Consider the following 20462-nt stretch of genomic DNA (forward strand, 5'->3'; position numbering starts at 1 on the left):
TTGTAATTCAGACTGGTTCAAACAGACCTCATAGAATTCTTACACGATAGTTATTATGCAAAACTGTAGCCCCCATTATTAAAGGAATAGCCATATCATTACTCCCAGAGAAAACGTCTTTGGTCTGTCATAAGGCATTAAGACTGAGTCAGTCCTTGTCTACTGTATTAGTGACATAATTTGACCAAAAGCTCAATTACTTAACTCAAGAGACTCAACCTGGAACAACCTTTTGTTGTTTACAGTGTGTGTGCGTAATGAGGAATGGTCAGTTCTTTTCATTCAGGTTGGCAAGGTTAAAATGGAAAATGAGCCCTGCATTTCTGGCTAAAGCTACCTTGTTTCCAGCAGAGGTTTTCCAGTTTTGTGTACCTGCTGTGCAGTGAGACCACTGTTGTGTCAGACCAAGATGGGCCAGCAGCTAAAACAATATCCACAGCCAATTAGTGTTGTGCTGGAACATTCTACTGGCTTCTGTTTATCTCTAGATACTCTCAATTCTCAAAGTTTGGGGTATTTTTGCCCCTCTGAAATCTTGGAAATTCAGTATGATACACAGTTTCAGGTCCCACTTTATTTTAGGTGTCTTTAACTACTATGTACTAACATTAAAATACATAGAATGCAATGTACTTATTGTGTATTCTCACAAGATTCACATTTTCTGAGGTTGAGGTACAGGTAGGTTTAGGTGTAGGGTTAGTGTTTAGTGTTTAGATTAGGTGTGGAGTTTAGGGTAAGGATTGGGGTAGGGTTATGTTTGGGATTATGTGTAAGGTTAGGTTATATAACTAAAAATGTAATTAATTGCAGGTACTTTAAATACGTTGCCATGTGTCCAAAAGTCTCTCCAAACAAATCTTGATCATTGTACATAAGAACTAATTAAAGATGCAAACACAACAATTACTAAAGATTTGCATAGCATGCAGATTTCATACATGATTTTAGTAATGAGTTTTAACAGAATTACTGCTTTTTGACATAATGAGTCTGCATCGAGTCAGTGTCATTTACTTGGCACCATCTCCTTGTGGCCATTTGTAACATTGTGCTTTGTGTTCATTATCTAATGATTTATACATATGATTACCTTGTGTGTGGGCTCGTGATAAGTAATGGCATTTTATGTTCCATAAAGTTTTTGTGAAGTTATAAGTGAAAATGCAGCATATAAGCAACACCAACATAATTGTCAAAGACATAACCTTACTCACTATATTTATTTCTGTGAGTAAAACAAATGGGCTAGTGGTATTCTACTCTTTGAGAGCTTTTCAACAACATATGACATGTGGTTATTTGATGAGCTTGATGTTTTTACTGATTGCAATATTATGTACAGTGCATTTTTTTAAAATAAATTAATAAATGATCAGAACAGAACAATTCTGATTTGAATGCAAATTTCAAAGAACTTTGACCTATGACCTATATACCTATTTTGTGTTGATTAAGAGTAGAGGCGCAAAAACCATATATGCAAGGTATGCAATGCATAGGGGCGCCATGTAATGCATTGCAGCCCTATCTAAAGTAAGCACATTTAGGTCCTGGTTAAACTGGATTGTAGCTGGTTTGTAAATATATGTATGCAGTATACACCGATCAGCCACAACATTAAAACCACCTGGCTAATATTGTGTAGGTCCCCCTTGTGCAACCAAAACAGCTCTGACCAGTTGAGGCATGGACTCCACAAGACCTCTGAAGGTGCCCTGTGGTATCTGGCAACAAGACGTTAGCAGCAGATCTTTAAGTGCTGTAAGTTGCGAGGTGGGGCCTCCATGGATCTGACTTGTTGGTCCAGCACATCCAATAGATGCTCAATCGGATTGTGATCTGGGGAATTTGGAGTTCAAGTCAACACTTTGAACTCTTTGTCATGTTCCTCAAACCATTCCTGAACAATTTTTGCAGTGTGGAAGGGTGCATTATCATGCTGAAAGTAGCCACTGCCATAAGGGAATACCATTGCCATGAAGGGATGTATGTGGTCTGCAACAATCTTTAGGTAGATGGTACGTGTCAAAGTAACATCCACATGAATGCCAGGACCCATGTATTCCCAGCAGAATATTGCCCAGTGCATCATACTGCCTCCACCGACCTGCCTTCTTCCCTGGTGCATCCTGCTGTCATCTTTTCCCCAGGTAAACGATGCACACGGACCCTGCCGTCCACATTATCTAAAAGAAAACGTTATTCATCAGACCAGGCCACCTTCTTCCATTGGTCCATTGTCCAGTTCTTACACTCATGTGCCCATTTTAGGCACTTTCGACTGAGGACACTCTGACCGGTCTGTGGCTACACAGACGCATACGCAGCAACCACTCCACGTTTTCCATGGCACCGTTTGTTCTGACACCTTTCTATCATGGTTAGCATTCATTTTTTCAGCAATCTGTGCAACAGTAGCTCTTCTGTGGTATCGCAATAGACAGGCTTGCCTTCGCTCCCCACGTCATCAATGAACCTTGGGCGCCCATGACCCTGTCGCCGGTTCACCGGTTGTCCTTCCTTGGACCACTTTTGGTGGGTACTAACCACTGCATACAGGGAAGACCCTCACAAGACCTGCTGTTTTGGAGATGCTCTGACCCAGTCGTCCAGTTATCACAATTTGGCCCTTGTCAAAGTTGCTCAGATCCTTACGCTTGCCCATTTTTCCTGCTTCCAACACAATTCAAGAACTGACTGTTCACTTGCTGCCTAAAATATCCCACCCATTGACAGGTGCCATTGTAATGAGATAATAAATGTTATTCACTTCACCGCTCAGTGGTTTTAATGTTGTGGCTGATCAGTGTATATAGGCACTAAAACATGTTGTATAGTGAGGATTTCTTAAAAAACAAAATACCATAAATAGTTTTAATTGATCTACATTAATATATTTGTAAAACATCTTACAGTATATATTATATATCTAATTATCTCATTCTTTTTTAGTCTTTTTGTAATAATTCCTAATGTATATCCAGTAAGGCTGTATGGTATTTCATCTCAGCTATTCATTGGAATGGCAATTGCACCAACAAAAGTGATTTGATTTTCTGGCCACCAAAACCTGTGAAACTCATTGAACGGTTTTTAAAGCTTTGTTTAATTTATTGCACACTCATTACAGGTCTAGTCAGTGTCTTCGTTGCTTCGTGGCTTATTAGTCTCATTTAGCCAGTCTTTTGACATATGGTATAAAGTCTGGTTCAGATTGTGGCTTGTTCTGGCCAAAAAGCTCTGACTTAGACAGGTAGACCATCCGACTGACATGTAAAGTAACCAACCTTTGTTTAGGGGCAGATTTTAAATTAAAATCAAGATCAAAACTGCCATTGTTCTTAATATCAGCATGACTGTGATTCGGCGGTAGGCTTAAGGCTGCAGAACTGTTGCTTTTACAGTTCTAAAAACAAGTAATTAATATCTAGTAACTTAGGTTTCACAGAAAAATAAGTATTTGTGTGGTTTTCTCTGCCAACGAAAATAGTTCCAAAAGAAGCCAAAGCAACAAAGGTGGAGCGGTTACCCTCCTTGCTCAAAGAGTTCTGTTATCACTCAGCCTTAACTCCACTCCAAGTTTTCCATTTCCTGCTTTGTGCTCACTAATAAGAGAAACACACATTTCTGTTCTGGAGCACAGCAATCACAAACAAGTTAATACATACAATGATCTGTGAAAATATGTAAATACTTAATGCTTTACTCATGACTGTGATTATATGTACAGGTATATAAAAACACACTTCATTTATGAATGTACATTTGTGTGCAGTGGCTTATAGGGGACAGAGAGAATCACTGTGCCATGGCTTGCGCCAAGACTCATGGGAAGCCTGTGTGTGGTTCGGACGGCCGCAGTTATGATACCAGCTGTGACCTGCAGAGGGAGAAATGCAAGAACCGTACTCTTACCCTTGCACACAGGGGCCGATGCAGAGGTCAGTGAACATCAGACACTTCTGTGATCAGTTCTGTTGAATTGCATGTGAACATTGTATAATAAGAATAGGTTCTCACTCCCCAGGCATCAAATACCACTGCTTGTGCAAGAGCTCTGTGTGTCACTATGCAGACACCAAAAGTGTCTGATTAAATGCATAGAATTAAATACGTAAGAGCCTTCTCTAGAATTAAACATATAAATACAAGCGTGGACACATTTTAGCCTGCAAAATGATCATTTGAGAAACTAGCTTTATGATTAGGAAAATTGAAATGCCCTTTGTGTCAGTCTATTGACACCAATGAGAAATGTGTGAGAAACAATCTCACCTAAATATCACAGGGTGCAACTTTTCTCAATTATTACCTCTAGTTTTAATTCAAGGGAAATTATTTTAAAGAAAGAACGTCAAGGCTTAGCAAAAAAGTGAGGTTCAGTAAGTGTTGACAGAATTGACATTTTTGTGTGCACTATCCCTTTAAGTGTTTAAGTTAATGCTCACCAGTTGAAAGTTGACAGAATGCACTGAAAATGTTAACTAAAAGAGGAGAGCTTGCTGTTAAATTAGTTATGTTTATTGAAAGATAATAACATATTAAAGATAGATCATATAAAAATATATATATAATAATTTTCAATATTATGCATGTATATTATTAATATTATCGTAGGTGAATTAATATTATGTAAAAGTCAGATGGAGCTCTGTAGAGATAGAGATAAGAGATGCATTGGCAGCGCTAGATTTGGGCTAACGGGCTTAATGTTTCCTTCATGTTCTATTGTAATGATCGTAAATACGATATATATATATATATATATATATATATATATATATACACACACACACAGTATATATATATATATATATATATATATATATATATATATATATATATATATATACACCGGGTTGGGAGGGTTACTTTTTAAATGTACTGTAATCTTCACTACAGATTACAGAATACCTGCTGTAAAATGTCATTTGTAATGCATTCACTCAAGGTCAGTAATGTATTCTAAATACTTTGGATTACTTCTTCAGCACTGGTAGATTTTTTTCACATGTTTTGACTATAAAAACTCTGCCAGTACAATAAGACAAAATACACATTAAAAATACATTCGCTGAAAAAGACAAGATAAATAAAATTGATATTGTTTTAAGGATTTTTAGATATTTTACAGGAAAACAATACCAAAAATATTATCAAGAATATGATTTTTGCCCTAATATCAAAGGTCTTACTAGAAATAAAGAAATTATGATCCAACGTGAATTTTCTTGATAAAAAAATATGACCATGCCTTGTAACATGTGCATGTAAAATGGTTAGAAATAGCATTTTAGCTTAGCGTAAAGCTGACAATTTACACAAGGTTTATTTCTATTTATTCTGCTCCAAACTTACTTTAAACTTACTTCACTGTCTGCTCGTATAAATGTAACACATCATAAGAAAGTGTTTCACCGCTGTTCAAATGCACTTTGGATCGCATCATTTATACAGGTGAAACTCGAAAAATTAGAATATCGTGCAAAAGTTCATTAATTTCAGTAATTCAACTTAAAAGGTGAAACTAATATATTATATATACTCATTACAAGCAAAGTAAGATATTTCAAGCCTTTATTTTGATATAATTTTGATGATTATGGCTTACAGCTTATGAAAACCCCAAATTCAGAATCTCAGAAAATTAGAATATTGTGAAAAGGTTCAGTATTGTAGGGTCAAAGTGTCACACTCTAATCAGCTAAACACCTGCAAAGGGTTCCTGAGCCTTTAAATGGTCTCTCAGTCTGGTTCAGTTGAATTCACAATCATGGGGAAGACTGCTGACCTGACAGTAGTGCAGAAAACCATCATTGACACCCTCCACAAGGAGGGAAAGCCTCAAAAGGTAATTGCGAAAGAAGTTGGATGTTCTCAAAGTGCTGTATCAAAGCACATTAATAGGAAGTTAAGTGGAAGGGAAAAGTGTGGAAGAAAAAGGTGCACAAGCAGCAGGGATGACCGTAGCCTGGAGAGGATTGTCAAGAAAAGGCCATTCAAATGTGTGGGGGAGCTTCACAAGGAGTGGACTGAGGCTGGAGTTACTGCATCAAGAGCCACCACACACAGACGGGTCCTGGACATGGGCTTCAAATGTCAAACGTCTTACCTGGGCTAAAGAAAAAAGAACTGGTCTGTTGCTCAGTGGTCCAAAGTCCTCTTTTCTGATGAGAGCAAATTTTGCATCTCATTTGGAAACCAAGGTCCCAGAGTCTGGAGGAAGAATGGAGAGGCACACAATCCAAGATGCTTGATGTCCAGTGTGAAGTTTCCACAGTCTGTGTTGGTTTGGGGAGCCATGTCATCGGCTGGTGTTGGTCCACTGTGCTTTATTAAGTCCAGAGTCAACGCAGCCGTCTACCGGGACATTTTAGAGCACTTCATGCTTCCTTCAGCAGACAAGCTTTATGAAGATGCTGACTTCATTTTCCAGCAGGACTTGGCACCTGCCCACACTGCCAAAAGTACCAAAACCTGGTTCAATGACCATGGTATTACTGTGCTTGATTGGCCAGCAAACTCGCCTGACCTGAACCCCATAGAGAATCTATGGGGCATTGCCAAGAGAAAGATGAGAGACATGAGACCAAACAATGCAGAAGAGCTGAAGGCCGCTATTGAAGCATCTTGGTCTTCCATAACACCTCAGCAGTGCTACAGGCTGATAGCATCCATGCCACGCCGCATTGAGGCAGTAATTCATGCAAAAGGGGCCCAAACCAAGTACTGAGTACATATGCATGATTATAATTTTCAGAGGGCCGACATTTCTGTATTTAAAATCCTTTTTTAGGGCCCAAGCCTTGAAAAGGCAAGGCCCTATTGTTTTCGTTAGAATATAATTTTTCTTACGACTATTCGGGCACTTTTGGGGCTCTTAACGTGCTCTAAAACTCTTGAAACTTTGCACAAGTGTCAGAACCCGCGGCCATTAGGGCCGGGCTGAAGCTGGTACCGGGCGTGGCAGGGGGGCTCGACGGCGCCCCCTGGAACGGGGTCCGAAAACTTGGTCCATAAATCAAACATGCTTGCATATAATAATATGAAACTTGGTACACATATAGATCTCATCGTTTCATATATCCTTCATACTTTTACTTTTTACCCCAGCCCAACAGGAAATCGTCTATTTAGGGTTGTTTGGAAAACGCATGCAATGGAATTTGAAATACTCCTCCTAGAGAATTCCACCAATCGCCACGAAACTCGGTCAGCATGAAGTCAAGACATTGAGGATGAAAAATTGCCGGCGGATTTTTGATATCTCGAACGGTTTGGCCGTGGCGAGGAAACAAAATGATGGTGCGAAAAGAGAAACAGGAAGTGTGTTATAACTTCTGCATACATTAATTGATCTCGATGAAACTTCAGCAGTGTGTTCGCTGTAACAGGCCGATCGCATGGATGTGACTATTGTGAGTCAAAGTTATAGCGCCACCAACTGGCAGAAGGAAGTGTGTCACTTTCAAAATGCTTTGAAATCACCCTCTTATTTTTACCCGATTTACTTAAAACTTTTGGTGTGTAATGTAAACACACGGCAGATGTAGGCATGTGAAATGATTATTGATATCTTGGAGACTGTTGCCGCGGCAATGCTTCAAACTCGAATATTCTTTTTTGATGCTTTTGAGACTCTTAGCATTCTTGAAATTGCATGAAACTCGACAGACACATCACATTTATTAGCCAGTAGACATGTGCAAAGATTCAGAAACGGGCGTGGTGCAGGGGCTCAGTAGCGCCACCTTTTGAAAAAAGTGAGAGGGTTGGTTTTACACTTTGACCCACAGTCACAAAACTCAGTAATTATATTGTTCTCATCGAGCCAGACAACTTTCTAATTTACAGTCATTAGCTCCGACCAACAAAAAGTCAGATATTGTGGTTTGAATGTGGATTTCTTGGAATTTTTCTCTCTCTGACAGACAGAGTGCCCCCTCCCGTTCTGTGTTTTTTCTCTCTGTCTCCCTCTGACAGACATAGTGGCCCTGCCATTCTGTCTGTGTGTGTGTGTGGGGGGAGGGGAGGGGGAGGAAATTTCTCTGTTGGAACTTTGAAGCTCCAAATCGCCCTGAACATAGACATCCCAAGTCATTGAAAAGTACAAATGGTATTATTTAAAGTTTTTTTTATTTCTCTCTTACGTTGTAAAATGCCACGTTTTTGAATGGCATGTAAAATGTAAAAATAATCACTCAATCTCCATTTTTTTCTCTGACCTGTTGCTATTTTAATGATTTAAAAATCAAAGCACTGACCATTAAAGTGTGAGCTTGTACATTTTGAAATAGTTATAAACAGTCACAGCAATGCAGTGTTATTATGTGCCTAGATAGTCTTTCAAATAAAATGAGTTTACCCCAAAAAGATATTTCTCTCATCATTTACTCACCCTCAGGCACGTGCACACATAGACATCAAAGGGGGCTTGAGCACCTGCCCTTTTTCTTCCTCGAGAGAAAGTGCCCTTTTTTCTGGGGTGTTTTTTATTTATTTTTATAAATAAATTAATATATATATTCCTGTTTGCGCACAGCTTCCCTGTCAAACAAATATATTTATTAAATAAAAAATCAAAACATCAGGTTGGTAGATGAGATTTTGTCGATGACTCATGAGCTACTAGCTAATGTAATAGGTTAGCTAAAGTCTAGCTAAGGCAATATATCATGGCCATACAGGCCAATATATACTGTACTTATTGGAGACATTACAGGTGAATACAGTCAAATTTGTGTGATGTACTTAACATAATGATAAATAATCTTAAGATATTATATCGTATGCTATGTATTGTGAATACACCCATGTTAAACATAAAAATGTACTTCCATTGCATATCATAGGAACACATAAGCGTAAATTATAATTACATTGATAAACCTGTACAAAGACCTCCAGATAAATACTGGCCTTCTGGATTAACACATTTAAGTGCTGCAAAAGATATTGACCTATGACATAAAAAATTATTCTTCATTTGAATTATCTCATAGATGTGACTATTGTGGTTCACGGTCATAGGCCCTGTCCCAAATGGCACACTTCATATGAATTTTCAGTCTTGTGTACTTATTTCATGTGTCCATTAACTCCATGAGACCGTAGGGTGTCTCATTTTTCATTTTAGGTATCAGAAGGGTGCTCACGCATACTTTGTGGTCGATATGTGCCCTCAATGCGCACTTTTGCAGTGCAAGCTCTACAGCACACATCTTCTCGACAGTCAAAGCGAGGTTACATTATTGCCCATTGTGCACAGCAACCCTAAAGGCACAGGGGGTGGCGGTGCCACCGGCTTGGGCCCGCCATCGCTGCTCGCAGCTATATTTTTTTATTGATTTCATGTAATATTCTAATTTTCTGAGATTCTGAATTTGGGATTTTCATAAGCTGTAAGCCATAATCATCAAAATTATATCAAATAAAGGCTTGAAATATCTTACTTTGCTTGTAATGAGTCTATATAATATATTAGTTTCACCTTTTAAGTTGAATTACTGAAATTAATGAACTTTTGCTCGATATTCAAATTTTTCGAGTTTCACCTGTATATATATATATATATATATATATATATATATATATATATATATATATATATATATATATATATATATATAAATGTTTTCCATCTGAAAGGAATAAATATGAAATTAAACAAAATTCAAAGTAATCTCTTCAGTAATAAAAATGCTTTTTAAATGTAACTGTATTCTAATTACAATGATTTAAATTGTAACTGTAGTGGAATACAGTTACTTATATTTTGTATTTTAAATACGTATTCCCGTTAAATGTATTTTGTTACTCCCCAACCCTGTATATAACTCATATTTACGATAATATATATAAACATATATATATATATATAAATATATATATTTAAAAAATACTTTTAAGTATAGAATTATGTATGGACAATAGCTCTGGCTGGCTGGAACCTAGTGTGCTGCCCTATTTTTCTAGTATTCGTGTTGCAAACCATTGTTTTGTATTTTTATTGTATTTTCTTTTCATCGCAATTTCAGGTATAAACTGGGTGAGGATAGATCAACCTCCAATTCTCCCTGCACCTACACTTGCTTCAGAGGGCAAAGAACTTGAATTGAAAGGTATGAGCTATGGTGACATATAGCAAGGGAAAAACACATACACAAAAGACATAATGCACTACTTAAACAGGGCTTTGCGCACTGTGAAATTCACACTTCTACTATTTAACAGATGTACTGTTTGTACTTTGCTGGTGATGGGGAAAGTACACTTTTGAGCATGTATTAAGGAAGTACATTAGGACATATCACCTCATCATAAATCTGTGTTTTGATACCACACGCTTGTCATGTACTGTTTGCATCTGCGCTTCCACACGTACAGCCTTCTCCGTAAATGTTACAACATTTTAGAGTTAAAGAGGTCGTGCAAACAGGACCAATTGTCAAAATGCTGGCAAATCAGCTCTGGCAGTTTGCCTGATTAAGAAGATGTAACATTGCCAGAAAAGTTCTGTATTGGTGCTATGTATAAACAAAGCAGTGAGAATAACCGTTTGAGCGTAAACGAGGTTAGGACACTTTGACATAAAACGTTTTTACCATCAAAGGGTTTCAGCCAGTCACAGTTCTGAAGTAGCTGATGCATTTACTCCACAATGTTTAGTTTTAAGTCTATTTCACGAGAGCCTAAAATTTGTATTATTTACACTATGGAAAGAAATGTAATTAATTTGGATAGATGCTGAATAGATATAGCTTTTCTCCATCTGAGTGGATGACATACGATATGGCAATAAGGATAAAAAAGGTAAATGTGTGAATAACAGATATTGTACATTTACCGGAAATGTAATCCAGCAATTTTATTGCAGTTTAACAGATTTCATGTGTGTGAGTGGGTATTAGCATCTGGCTAAATTCCTTAACTTAAAGAGCCATTTCACTTTCATAATCTGATATTTTTCTGAGTGAAACAAGATATTAAATTATATTGGCACTTTTGGAATACTGTTACCACCATACTATGATTTGAAATGCATTAATTCTAATGTAGTATATTTATCAGGACCTATAGGATCCAAATTGGGAAGTAGCACATGTCTTTCATGTGTAGACACTGTTAAGTTGTCTTATCTCAGATCAGTGCAGCAGAACACATCTGTCTGTGTGTATGTGTGTCAACCATATGCCCACTGGTATGCATGTAAGTTTTTGCAGACCATGTTCACATGGCTTGGGATGCCAAAACCTCAAGAGAAAGACATATTGACTGGCCAGAAGCAAAGGTCAGACCTCATCATTAATTTTTTAGACTGGATCATTTCAAACCGCCAGTAAAAGGTGGTAGGTGATGTTGTCATCAACACGGTTTATAGGAAAAGCTGAGAGTAAACCAGTGTCCATTAACAAACTTTCCTTAGACATATCAGCTTACTTACAGCTAAATAAAAACTTCAGTAAAATTACAGCTTTTTACAGAGCAAGTTATTTACAAATAAAAGACCTCTTCAGCAAACCAAAATACGACATGCGAGAAAACAAAACAAAAAAACAGTATGGAAAATCAGGTCTCTAGACATGTATATTATAGACTAGGATTTTTTTTTTAAAGGTTTTATTAACCATTTATTGCACGATGGTTCTTCATGATAACATACATTTTATTCACTTTGTAAGCACATGAATGCATATAAAAACACATTAAAATGCTTAATGAAAGTATGTCTTTGAATAAACCAATAAAAACACATTTTATTTATCACATTACATTGTGAAGGTCATTTCAAATCTTTTTCTGGCATGGTGTACTATGTGGAGGCTGCTCTGGAGAATTCTCCTTTAGAAAAGCAATTTGTTAGTTAATTTACCTAAATTGAATGCATGTTATAAAGAATAGCTTAAAGGTGTTTGTTACATAGAAGCAACATTGTGCAGTGAAATGGATTGTTATGAATCAGGAGTGAGGATCTAAATGCAATTCTTTAATGAAGGAACAAAAGGGTGAACAGGGTAACTCAAAATAACTGAACAACACAGGGAACAAACAAAACATCCACGAGGGGAAAACAAAGTATAAACATGAAAAACACCCACGGCGGGCACGGGCACGAACACAATCAAGGACAATCATAACATACAACAACCGACAACGAATGAACAAAAAACAGGGCTTACATACACAGGGATGATGATTAAATTACAAACAGGTGAGAACAATGACACTGGCAGTGATGAGGGCAGGGAATTTTGGGAAGTGTAGTTCGGGACAGGTGACAAGTGAGAAACACAGGGCAGACAACAGGGGATCGTGACATGGATACAGTGGATATGGATACAATGAATGTAGCCACTATAGATCATACATTATGTAGATCATAAGTATCTACCTTTCTAGGATTTATCCAACAATTAAGGAAACATAAAAAAAACAAGTTGAGTTAGAATTTGTTCTGCTATATCAGTAATTTTTTTAGTATTCAGCAAAGTATTCGATTGATTTGTTTCCATTGTTGGACACAGTGTTGAGGGTTAAGAAATGATGCTTTGGTGTTTGGTTGTTCCATATACTGTATGTCAATATGATTGACTTCTGCGATGTCAGGGCCTGACTGCAGCACACCCGTCTCTTCCAGCCAATTGGTCACAGTCTTTAAAAACATAGCAGGTGTTTCTCATTTCTTGCATTATTGATGCCTTCGAAAGCATCTGCTTATAGGCATGCAATGGACAGATTTGTAGTTTGAAAAGTATGCATGGTATGTATATATAGTGGGGAACAAAAGTCCAAGACCACAAATGTAAACTTTCTATTTTGCTTTGCTATGATTTAAAAGTATCAATACAAATCTGAGCATTTGTAGGACTGAGCTGTGAATTGTTTAAAAGTTGGATGTAGCCCAACTCTGTAGTCCAACTTGTAAGTGTTGTTTATTTGTCTAAAATGACTAAATACTCTGTTTATTCATCCAGATAGACCAAGGGCTCACATGTTGGAACGTAGCATGTTTTCAGCCAGCCTTGCCATTTCAAAACACAATATTTTCCTTCCTAAGTGGCAGTTTAAAGATGAAAAAACTTAATGATGCATTTCATACTGTATGTGATGACTTCATTAGAAGTCTGTTTAATGAAATGTCTTTTCCAATAATGCACAAATCTAATCTACAAATATTAAAATAAAATTATGCAGTGAAGGCAATTAAAAATGGTCACTTTTACCAATTTTGTATGTGTGATTTCATTTATAATTTTTTTTTCACTCATTACAGTATTGCAGTAACAAAATGCTACTGTCTGACTTTGTTGGAATCAGTTTTGTGTTGGTGTCCTGTGCGGGCAGCTATTTTTGTGGTTTATGGAGTTGCTGCCTATGTAGAGAATTCCAAATCAGTCACTTGTGAGGTTCCATCTTGGTTTGCTGCTGCCTCTGAAGGTTGTTGCCTATGTAGGCAGCTTAATAGATTTTTGAACAGAGCCCATGTGGCCACCATGGTCTTTAACCCTCCTATTGCATTCAGGTCATTTTTGACCCGGGAGATGTGTATAATAATTTGTATTTACCACATTGTTTTAGAACAGGAACCAAACTTTGGGATTTTGCCAAGACTATCAAAATACACATAATTATTATTATGACATATTTTTTCAGATTTTTTAATACAACTGATATGTTTGCATTCGTGGGTCATTTTTGACCCTGGCATAAATTGTGGCTTTACATTTGATGTTATGTAGATTTGTTTCATTCGATTTTTACTTATAAACACTTCACTTACGTACATTTTGCCTTTTTCCAATACTCTCACACACTTTTTTGTCTCTCACTGGGACTGCATCTTGTTTACAATCATGCACACACACTTATACAGTCACACACAGATACGCACATTCCTGTACAAAACAGACATGACAGATGTAACAAACATAACAAATAAACTAATTCAAAGGCACTAAGGCCTAAAGGGGGTATGGCAAGATTTTTTTTCATCCACATTTTTCTCTGCAGACATTTGATGCCGAACAAGCTAACAGCATACTCATGCATCAACATTCGGCAGTTTGTGCAAGTAAATAGAAGAGATTTGGCTTAAAAACATAGTAAATAACTATTAATGGTGTAATAAGATGCATTTGTATCTTTATTGCAGAAGCGGGCCAGTCAAAGTGTCGGACGGAGAGGAGCCAGGCTTTGGAACAGGCGAAGAGGCCACAGGAATCCATTTTTATTCCAGAATGTAATGATGATGGAACATTTGCCCAGGTCTGTCAGAGTTCTGCACTGCTGCACTTTATGTGTTGTATCTGACATCAGTGAATCCTAAACCAAACCTACATGTCACTGCTGGATGGACAAATTAGTCATCCAATATATTCCCAAACCTTGATCTGTATCCAAAAAAGCTTCAAACTTCCCTGTGTTTCTCATCAGTATGATCACATAGGGAATTTGAATGGAACCTGTACATTAAATCGCATTTATAGACCTCTAACCGTTCATTTCACCTGCACTATACTTTGTTAAACAGCAATCATCCAGTCCAGCTAAGCTTTTAATGCCTCATTATTTATGAGAGTCATTTATCACTGTGAATAACTGTATTTTCCCAGCACAACTGTCTGGACGTTTTGTACAGGTCATTCAGGAGATACGGGAATGGTTACAGGAGGGTCACTCCTTTAATGTAGTAACTTTTGAATTCTTTTACCTTTAAAAAATGTATATGCTTATATGCTTTGGTCAAGCTAAGACACTTAAACTATATTATTCATAACTTGATTATTTACAAAAGCACAGATATAAACAGGAAGACTAACAGGGTTGTCATTAAGACAAAGTTGGGATTGAGATGTGTACTTGAGGGTGCCAGGTTAATTTTGTTATTTTTTCTGTACAATTTCTGTAATTTTATGAAACAGGATGGAGTGTTTCTGCAGCTAATACCAAAAACATCCCAGAATTCATAAAGTCCATTGGTAATACTGGAATGTTTGAAATACAAAATTTGAGTTTGTGGCTTTTAGTCCATGGATATTTGCTTTGAAGTAATCTACATGTTGAAGCCATATGTTTATTCTTACACATTGACAAAATTCACTTACACTTGTACAGTCTTGCAGTACAGTCTAGGAAAATGGACCAAAAATATTCATGAATATTGATGACTAAATATTCAACTCTATCAGTTGAGCTACTGCAAATCATGCTGGAACAAGCTTATAAAACAAGTTGGTTTTGTAATGCCAGTGTTAAAATGTATCGTGAGGCAAGATTGGAAATACATAAACTCAGAACAGAAAACTGTCCACGTTAATCAATTTATAGTTTTCATGTTTGTTTGTTTTTTTGCCAGGCACATGGCAAAAATTGCAACGTCAATTCAAACCAAAGTAGTGAAAATATTTCAAATTGACCAATATGTTCACTTAAAGGGTTAGTTCACCCAAAAATTAAAATGATATCATCATTTACTCATCTTCATGCCATCTAAGTTGTGTATGACTTAAAGCTTAATTACACTTTTTATAGTGCCATCTAGTACTCTGCGCATGCGTCAAGCAGTAGGAAGTGTGAGCAAGCTTGAACTCATGATCATGCCTAGAGACTGCAATGAGAAGATGTAAAGTGAAAAGGAGGTACATTTTGGTCTGTTCTCAAACAAAACCAACTGGATTGCTTCAGAAGACATTGATTAAACTACTGGAGTCTGATGGATTATGTTTATGCTGACTTCATCTGCTTTTTGGAGTCCTGCTCACCATTCTCTTGCATTGTATGGACCTACAGAGCTGATATATTCTTTTAAAAATTTGTGTTCAGAAGAAGAAAGAAAGTCATACCCTCAGGGTATAGTCATACCCCTCTAAAATGTGTGAGTAAATGATGACATAGTTTTAATTTTTGGGTGAAATATTCCTTTGAATGTGATATTGTGATAAAATAAATCTACTTGAAAGTTTAGCTTTTAGCCAATGTGATGACAGGGACATGAAAATGTACTGCAGATACTTCCTCTCACCTCTGTGTCTCCTTCAGGTCCAGTGTCACACTCTCACAGGATACTGTTGGTGTGTGACAATAGATGGCAAGCCAGTGAGCGGTTCTTCTGTCCAGAACAAAACGCCAGTGTGTTCAGGTACTGAATGTATGCAGATAACATCTCTAGACTGTTTGCTTGGGTTATTGCTTTTTGTTTAGGTCGTGCTAAAAATCAAAACCCTTAAACCACCAGGCTTTGCTCAGGTGCCTCGGTCAAGATGTTGTGTCTGTAGTCCATCACTTTCAAAGCTATTAGACTTTGTTTGATTCACAGTGTGCTCTTTGTTTTGATGGATTCAGCAGGAGGTTAAACTCTAGCCACTGCTCTGTTTAGTTTATTTCTACTGTGTTTGTGCACAGAGCTAGGAATTGATGGATAATGTCCTGGAGGACTTGCGCTGACTCAGAATGTTCATCCATTTCTTCGACTCGTTCTTTGACTGCTTTTTTCTCTTGCTGTCTTTTTCCAAAATCACACTCAATCAATCAATCGTTTATCTTCATCTGTTTCAGTCTCTATGTTTTTTCCTTCTCTAACATTGTGTTCTCTCTTTCTCCATCATGTAACTGCTTTCATTGAAGGGTTTTGGAATAAGGGAACAGTTCTCTCTGTAAATGAATGGGAACACTTTTCACTAATGACCCTGATTTGTCTGTTGGAGATAACACTAAATAATCCTTCCTGAATTGGATTACATTATGATTGGAACACCTGGTTCTAGTACATTTTTCATGCATCTTGAGATGTTATAATTACATGCCATCTCACGCTTACCTTACCTTGATGCTAAATTTCTACAAGTTTTCTGGATGGTTTGTCCAGCCATTTTTACTTTATCTGTAGCTCTTTGTATTGTTTGTTATCATTATTATTATTATAGTGTTATCCCAGTATCAGTAGTCTAGTTTAGTGCATATGCCATGTGCTTGCCTATATCTCTAAGGATTACACGTATGTTCACTTAAAATACGGTTAAATATGGTTAAAACGCATATGGCCGCCAACCAGGAAGAGTAGGCTCTTGACTTGCTGTTCTTATATATAGTAATATAGGGTAGCTAACATGACCATTGCTACACTAATATTAGCTATAAAACAGTTCATTATGTATTCATTTATGTATTTATTATTTTATTTATTAGAGTAATTGTAAAGTGTTACTCATTTTACTCATAATAAAAATAACTTTTAATCAAACATATTCATTGAAATACCATACCCTAGTTAGTAGTAGTGTTCATATAGGACTACGATCCTTACACATTTTATATATGCATACATGACTTTTACAGACTGTGAGCAGTGCATTTGGGGGGTTGGGTGTGTGTGGCTTGTACATACATGACTTTTAGAAACTTGGGGGTGTGGAGGTGTCCTGAAAATATTCACAGGATGCCCACCTCTCCAGTTAGCACTACATCACTTAATGTAACTTAAGCTCTAATTTCTGTGCCACTATGTTTCCAAGTTGGAAGTGTGATTTCAAGTGTTGTTCTATTGCATTTTTCCAAGTAGGAAGTTGAAAATTCCCTCTTTCCGATTTGAAAGTAAAGTAGCATATGTCCCTATGTGTGATGTTCAAACAGTGTTGTTAAACATTTTACATTTATGCATTTGGCAGACACTTTTATCCAAAGCGACTTACAGTGCAATTATTACAGGGACAATCCCCTCAGAACAACCTGGAGTTAAGTGCCTTGCTCAAGGACACAATGGTGGTGGCCGTGGGGTTCAAACCAGCAACTGATTAACAGCCCTGTGCTTTAGCCACTACGCCACCACCACTCCAAGTTTTATGGTGCCACTGTCACAGACTATGTTCAGAACTGCATTTTGAATGTTCAGATATACAAAATGTTCACATTATTGCCATTTTTTTTTCTTGATTTATTATTTGATTTAACTGTCAAAAGTTTAAATGTTTTTTTACAAGAGATCTCAATCCATTAAAATATTTAAATGCAATTAATATAATTTTTTTGTAATTAATGCCATAACACATTCAGTTCCAAGAAAATAAAGGCCTATGTGTAATTATTAGGTTCTCCAATTTGTATGAATAAAGCTCATAACATCTTATGCATTTATATTATACTATCATATCACTTGCACAAAATAGGCTAGAACTTATATTTCTCAAACTGCATCCAAACACATGGGAAAAGCAAACCCGAAAATCAAACTGGAATATTCAATAATTAAGCAATGTTTTCCACATTTTATAGATGTATCTGAAAAGATGCTGCTGGCCTGTGCACTGTTCTCCACTAGTAATAATAATAATATAATAATACACTTTATTTTATATCGCCTATAAAAAGGCCTCTCAAGGTGCTTTACATAGGAAAAAGAAGTACAGAGCATAAAATAGAGTATATAAGCATGCATCGAAAAACTTTAATAATAAAACATGATTCAAAATAATAATGATAATAATAATAATAATAATAAAAAGACAAAATCATCAAGTAAAAGCTATCCTAACGAAACATGTTTTGAGATGTGCTTTAAATACGCTAAAAGACTATGCTTCACTAATATCAGAAGGAAGTAAGTTCCACAGTCTTGGAGCATAAGAAGAAAATACCCTATCACCCATAGTGCGTAGATGAGTCTGATGAACAGTTCAAGACCAGAATTGGAAGAGCAGAGATCACATTTTGGAGTGTAATGGGTTAAAAGCTCAGCCAAATACTGAGGAGCCAAACCATGCAAAGCCTTGTATGTAAGCATGATAATTTTAAAATCAACATGAAACCTGACAGGGAGCCAGTTTAAGGACTACATGATAGGAGTGAAGTGATCACTTGTCCTGGAGCTAGTCAGGATTCTAGCTTCTGAGTTTTGCACATATTGCAATTTATTTAGTGTAAGACCCCAGTAAGGAGCACACTGCAATAATCAACGTGAGAAAAACAAAACAAAATTATTGTTCAGCTTTTCAGCCACAGAGAAAGATTACATAAGGTGCAATCTTGCAATGTTTCTGAGATGAAAAAAAAGGATGTTTTAACATTATTCTGTACATGTGGATCAAATGACAAACTCGCATTAAATATAACTCCCTAGATTTTTTTTTTCTGTTTGAAACTCCAAAGCAGAACCATCTATGGTTAGAGTTAAAGTGCCAGCATTACGATGCTGGTGAGGAGAGCCAATGATCATAACCTCAGTCTTGTTACTGTTAAGACAAAGAACATTTTGAGTCATCCATATTTTTATCTCAGAATTACAATGTGAAAGAAATGCGACTGCCTAATTATCACCATATTTAGAAAAAAATTTAAAGACTGAGTGATCTTAAGAGCTGACCAAGAGGAAGAATTGAAATACTAAATAGTAAGCTACCCAAATTTGAACCTTGAGGGACAACAAAGTGAATTGAACCAATCTCTGACCTACAGCCACCCAGGGAGACAAACTGCCTATGATCTGAGAGATAAGATCTAAACCAGTTTAAAGCAGTCTCTGAGACATCAAAGACAGTTTCAAATAGATAAACATTTAATAAAACAAGAAAAAGAAATATAGCTGCAAGCAGTGATGATGGGCCCAAGCCCCATGAGTCCATTTCCACCCAGTGGCTTTCGGAAAACAGTACAAGGCAGACACATGCATTTGGCATTTCACATTATTCTAAAACAATTTTGAAGCTATTTGAGTAAACATGAGAGGACTATTTTAAAGTATGTTGTAAGAGTCACGCTTCCTGCTGCAAGGTGGTGGCACTATGACGGTGACCCAAAATAGTCACATCCATGTGATTAGCCCCTAAGACTAAACATACATCTCAATTTTGATCTAAATCACACATTGCACACAGAATATAAGAGTCACTCCTTGTTTCCCATTTTTCGCCATTAATTTAATGTCTCGCCACGGAAGCAACATTCAGTATATCAAAAATGTATTCATAATTTAGCATCTTCAATGTTTTGACATAATGTGGTGACAGTCTCATTAATACCCTAGGAGGAGTATTTAAAAGTTCCTGTTTGGTTGTTTTCACTTTGTCAATAAAGAACCCGCACGTAGATCCCACTCCTTGTCTGCCCTTGTCTGCATTCTTAACAATAGGTAGCATATATCTAAAATTTACACTGTAGAGTAAATTATAGAAGTGCATACCGCCCCACTTCAAGATCCAGTATTAATATTTGAATGACTTTCCAGAAGAGGAAAAAAATAGAGAGCTGTGGATTAAGCATATCAGATGGGAGAACATGACAAATTTATTGTCACTCTCATTAGCTGTCATTGAAACCCCCTCGCAGCAGTGGTATTTAGTTTTCTAATTCTAATTCCAGGGTAATTTAACAATACACATAATGTTATAATTTTATACTCAATATTTAAAAAAATTATAATATAAAAATAAGCCAGAAACGCATCAACACAGTCTGTGAAAAAGGTCTAT

General features: G+C 36.7%; 1 protein-coding gene across 5 annotated transcripts in view; it reads left to right on the forward strand.

Moving 5' to 3' along the window:
- Positions 1-20462, forward strand: part of LOC127656889 (SPARC-related modular calcium-binding protein 1-like) — a 119005-nt gene that overhangs the window by 17537 nt on the left and 81006 nt on the right. For all 5 annotated transcript variants that reach the window (XM_052145416.1, XM_052145417.1, XM_052145418.1 and 2 more), the window contains exons 2-5: positions 3779-3944; positions 10041-10124; positions 14156-14268; positions 16042-16141. In XM_052145416.1, coding sequence (XP_052001376.1) covers positions 3779-3944; positions 10041-10124; positions 14156-14268; positions 16042-16141 — 463 coding nt within the window. The remainder of the gene's footprint in view (positions 1-3778; positions 3945-10040; positions 10125-14155; positions 14269-16041; positions 16142-20462) is intronic.

Source organism: Xyrauchen texanus, chromosome 16, assembly GCF_025860055.1.
Source record: "Xyrauchen texanus isolate HMW12.3.18 chromosome 16, RBS_HiC_50CHRs, whole genome shotgun sequence".
Lineage (NCBI taxonomy): Eukaryota > Metazoa > Chordata > Actinopteri > Cypriniformes > Catostomidae > Xyrauchen > Xyrauchen texanus.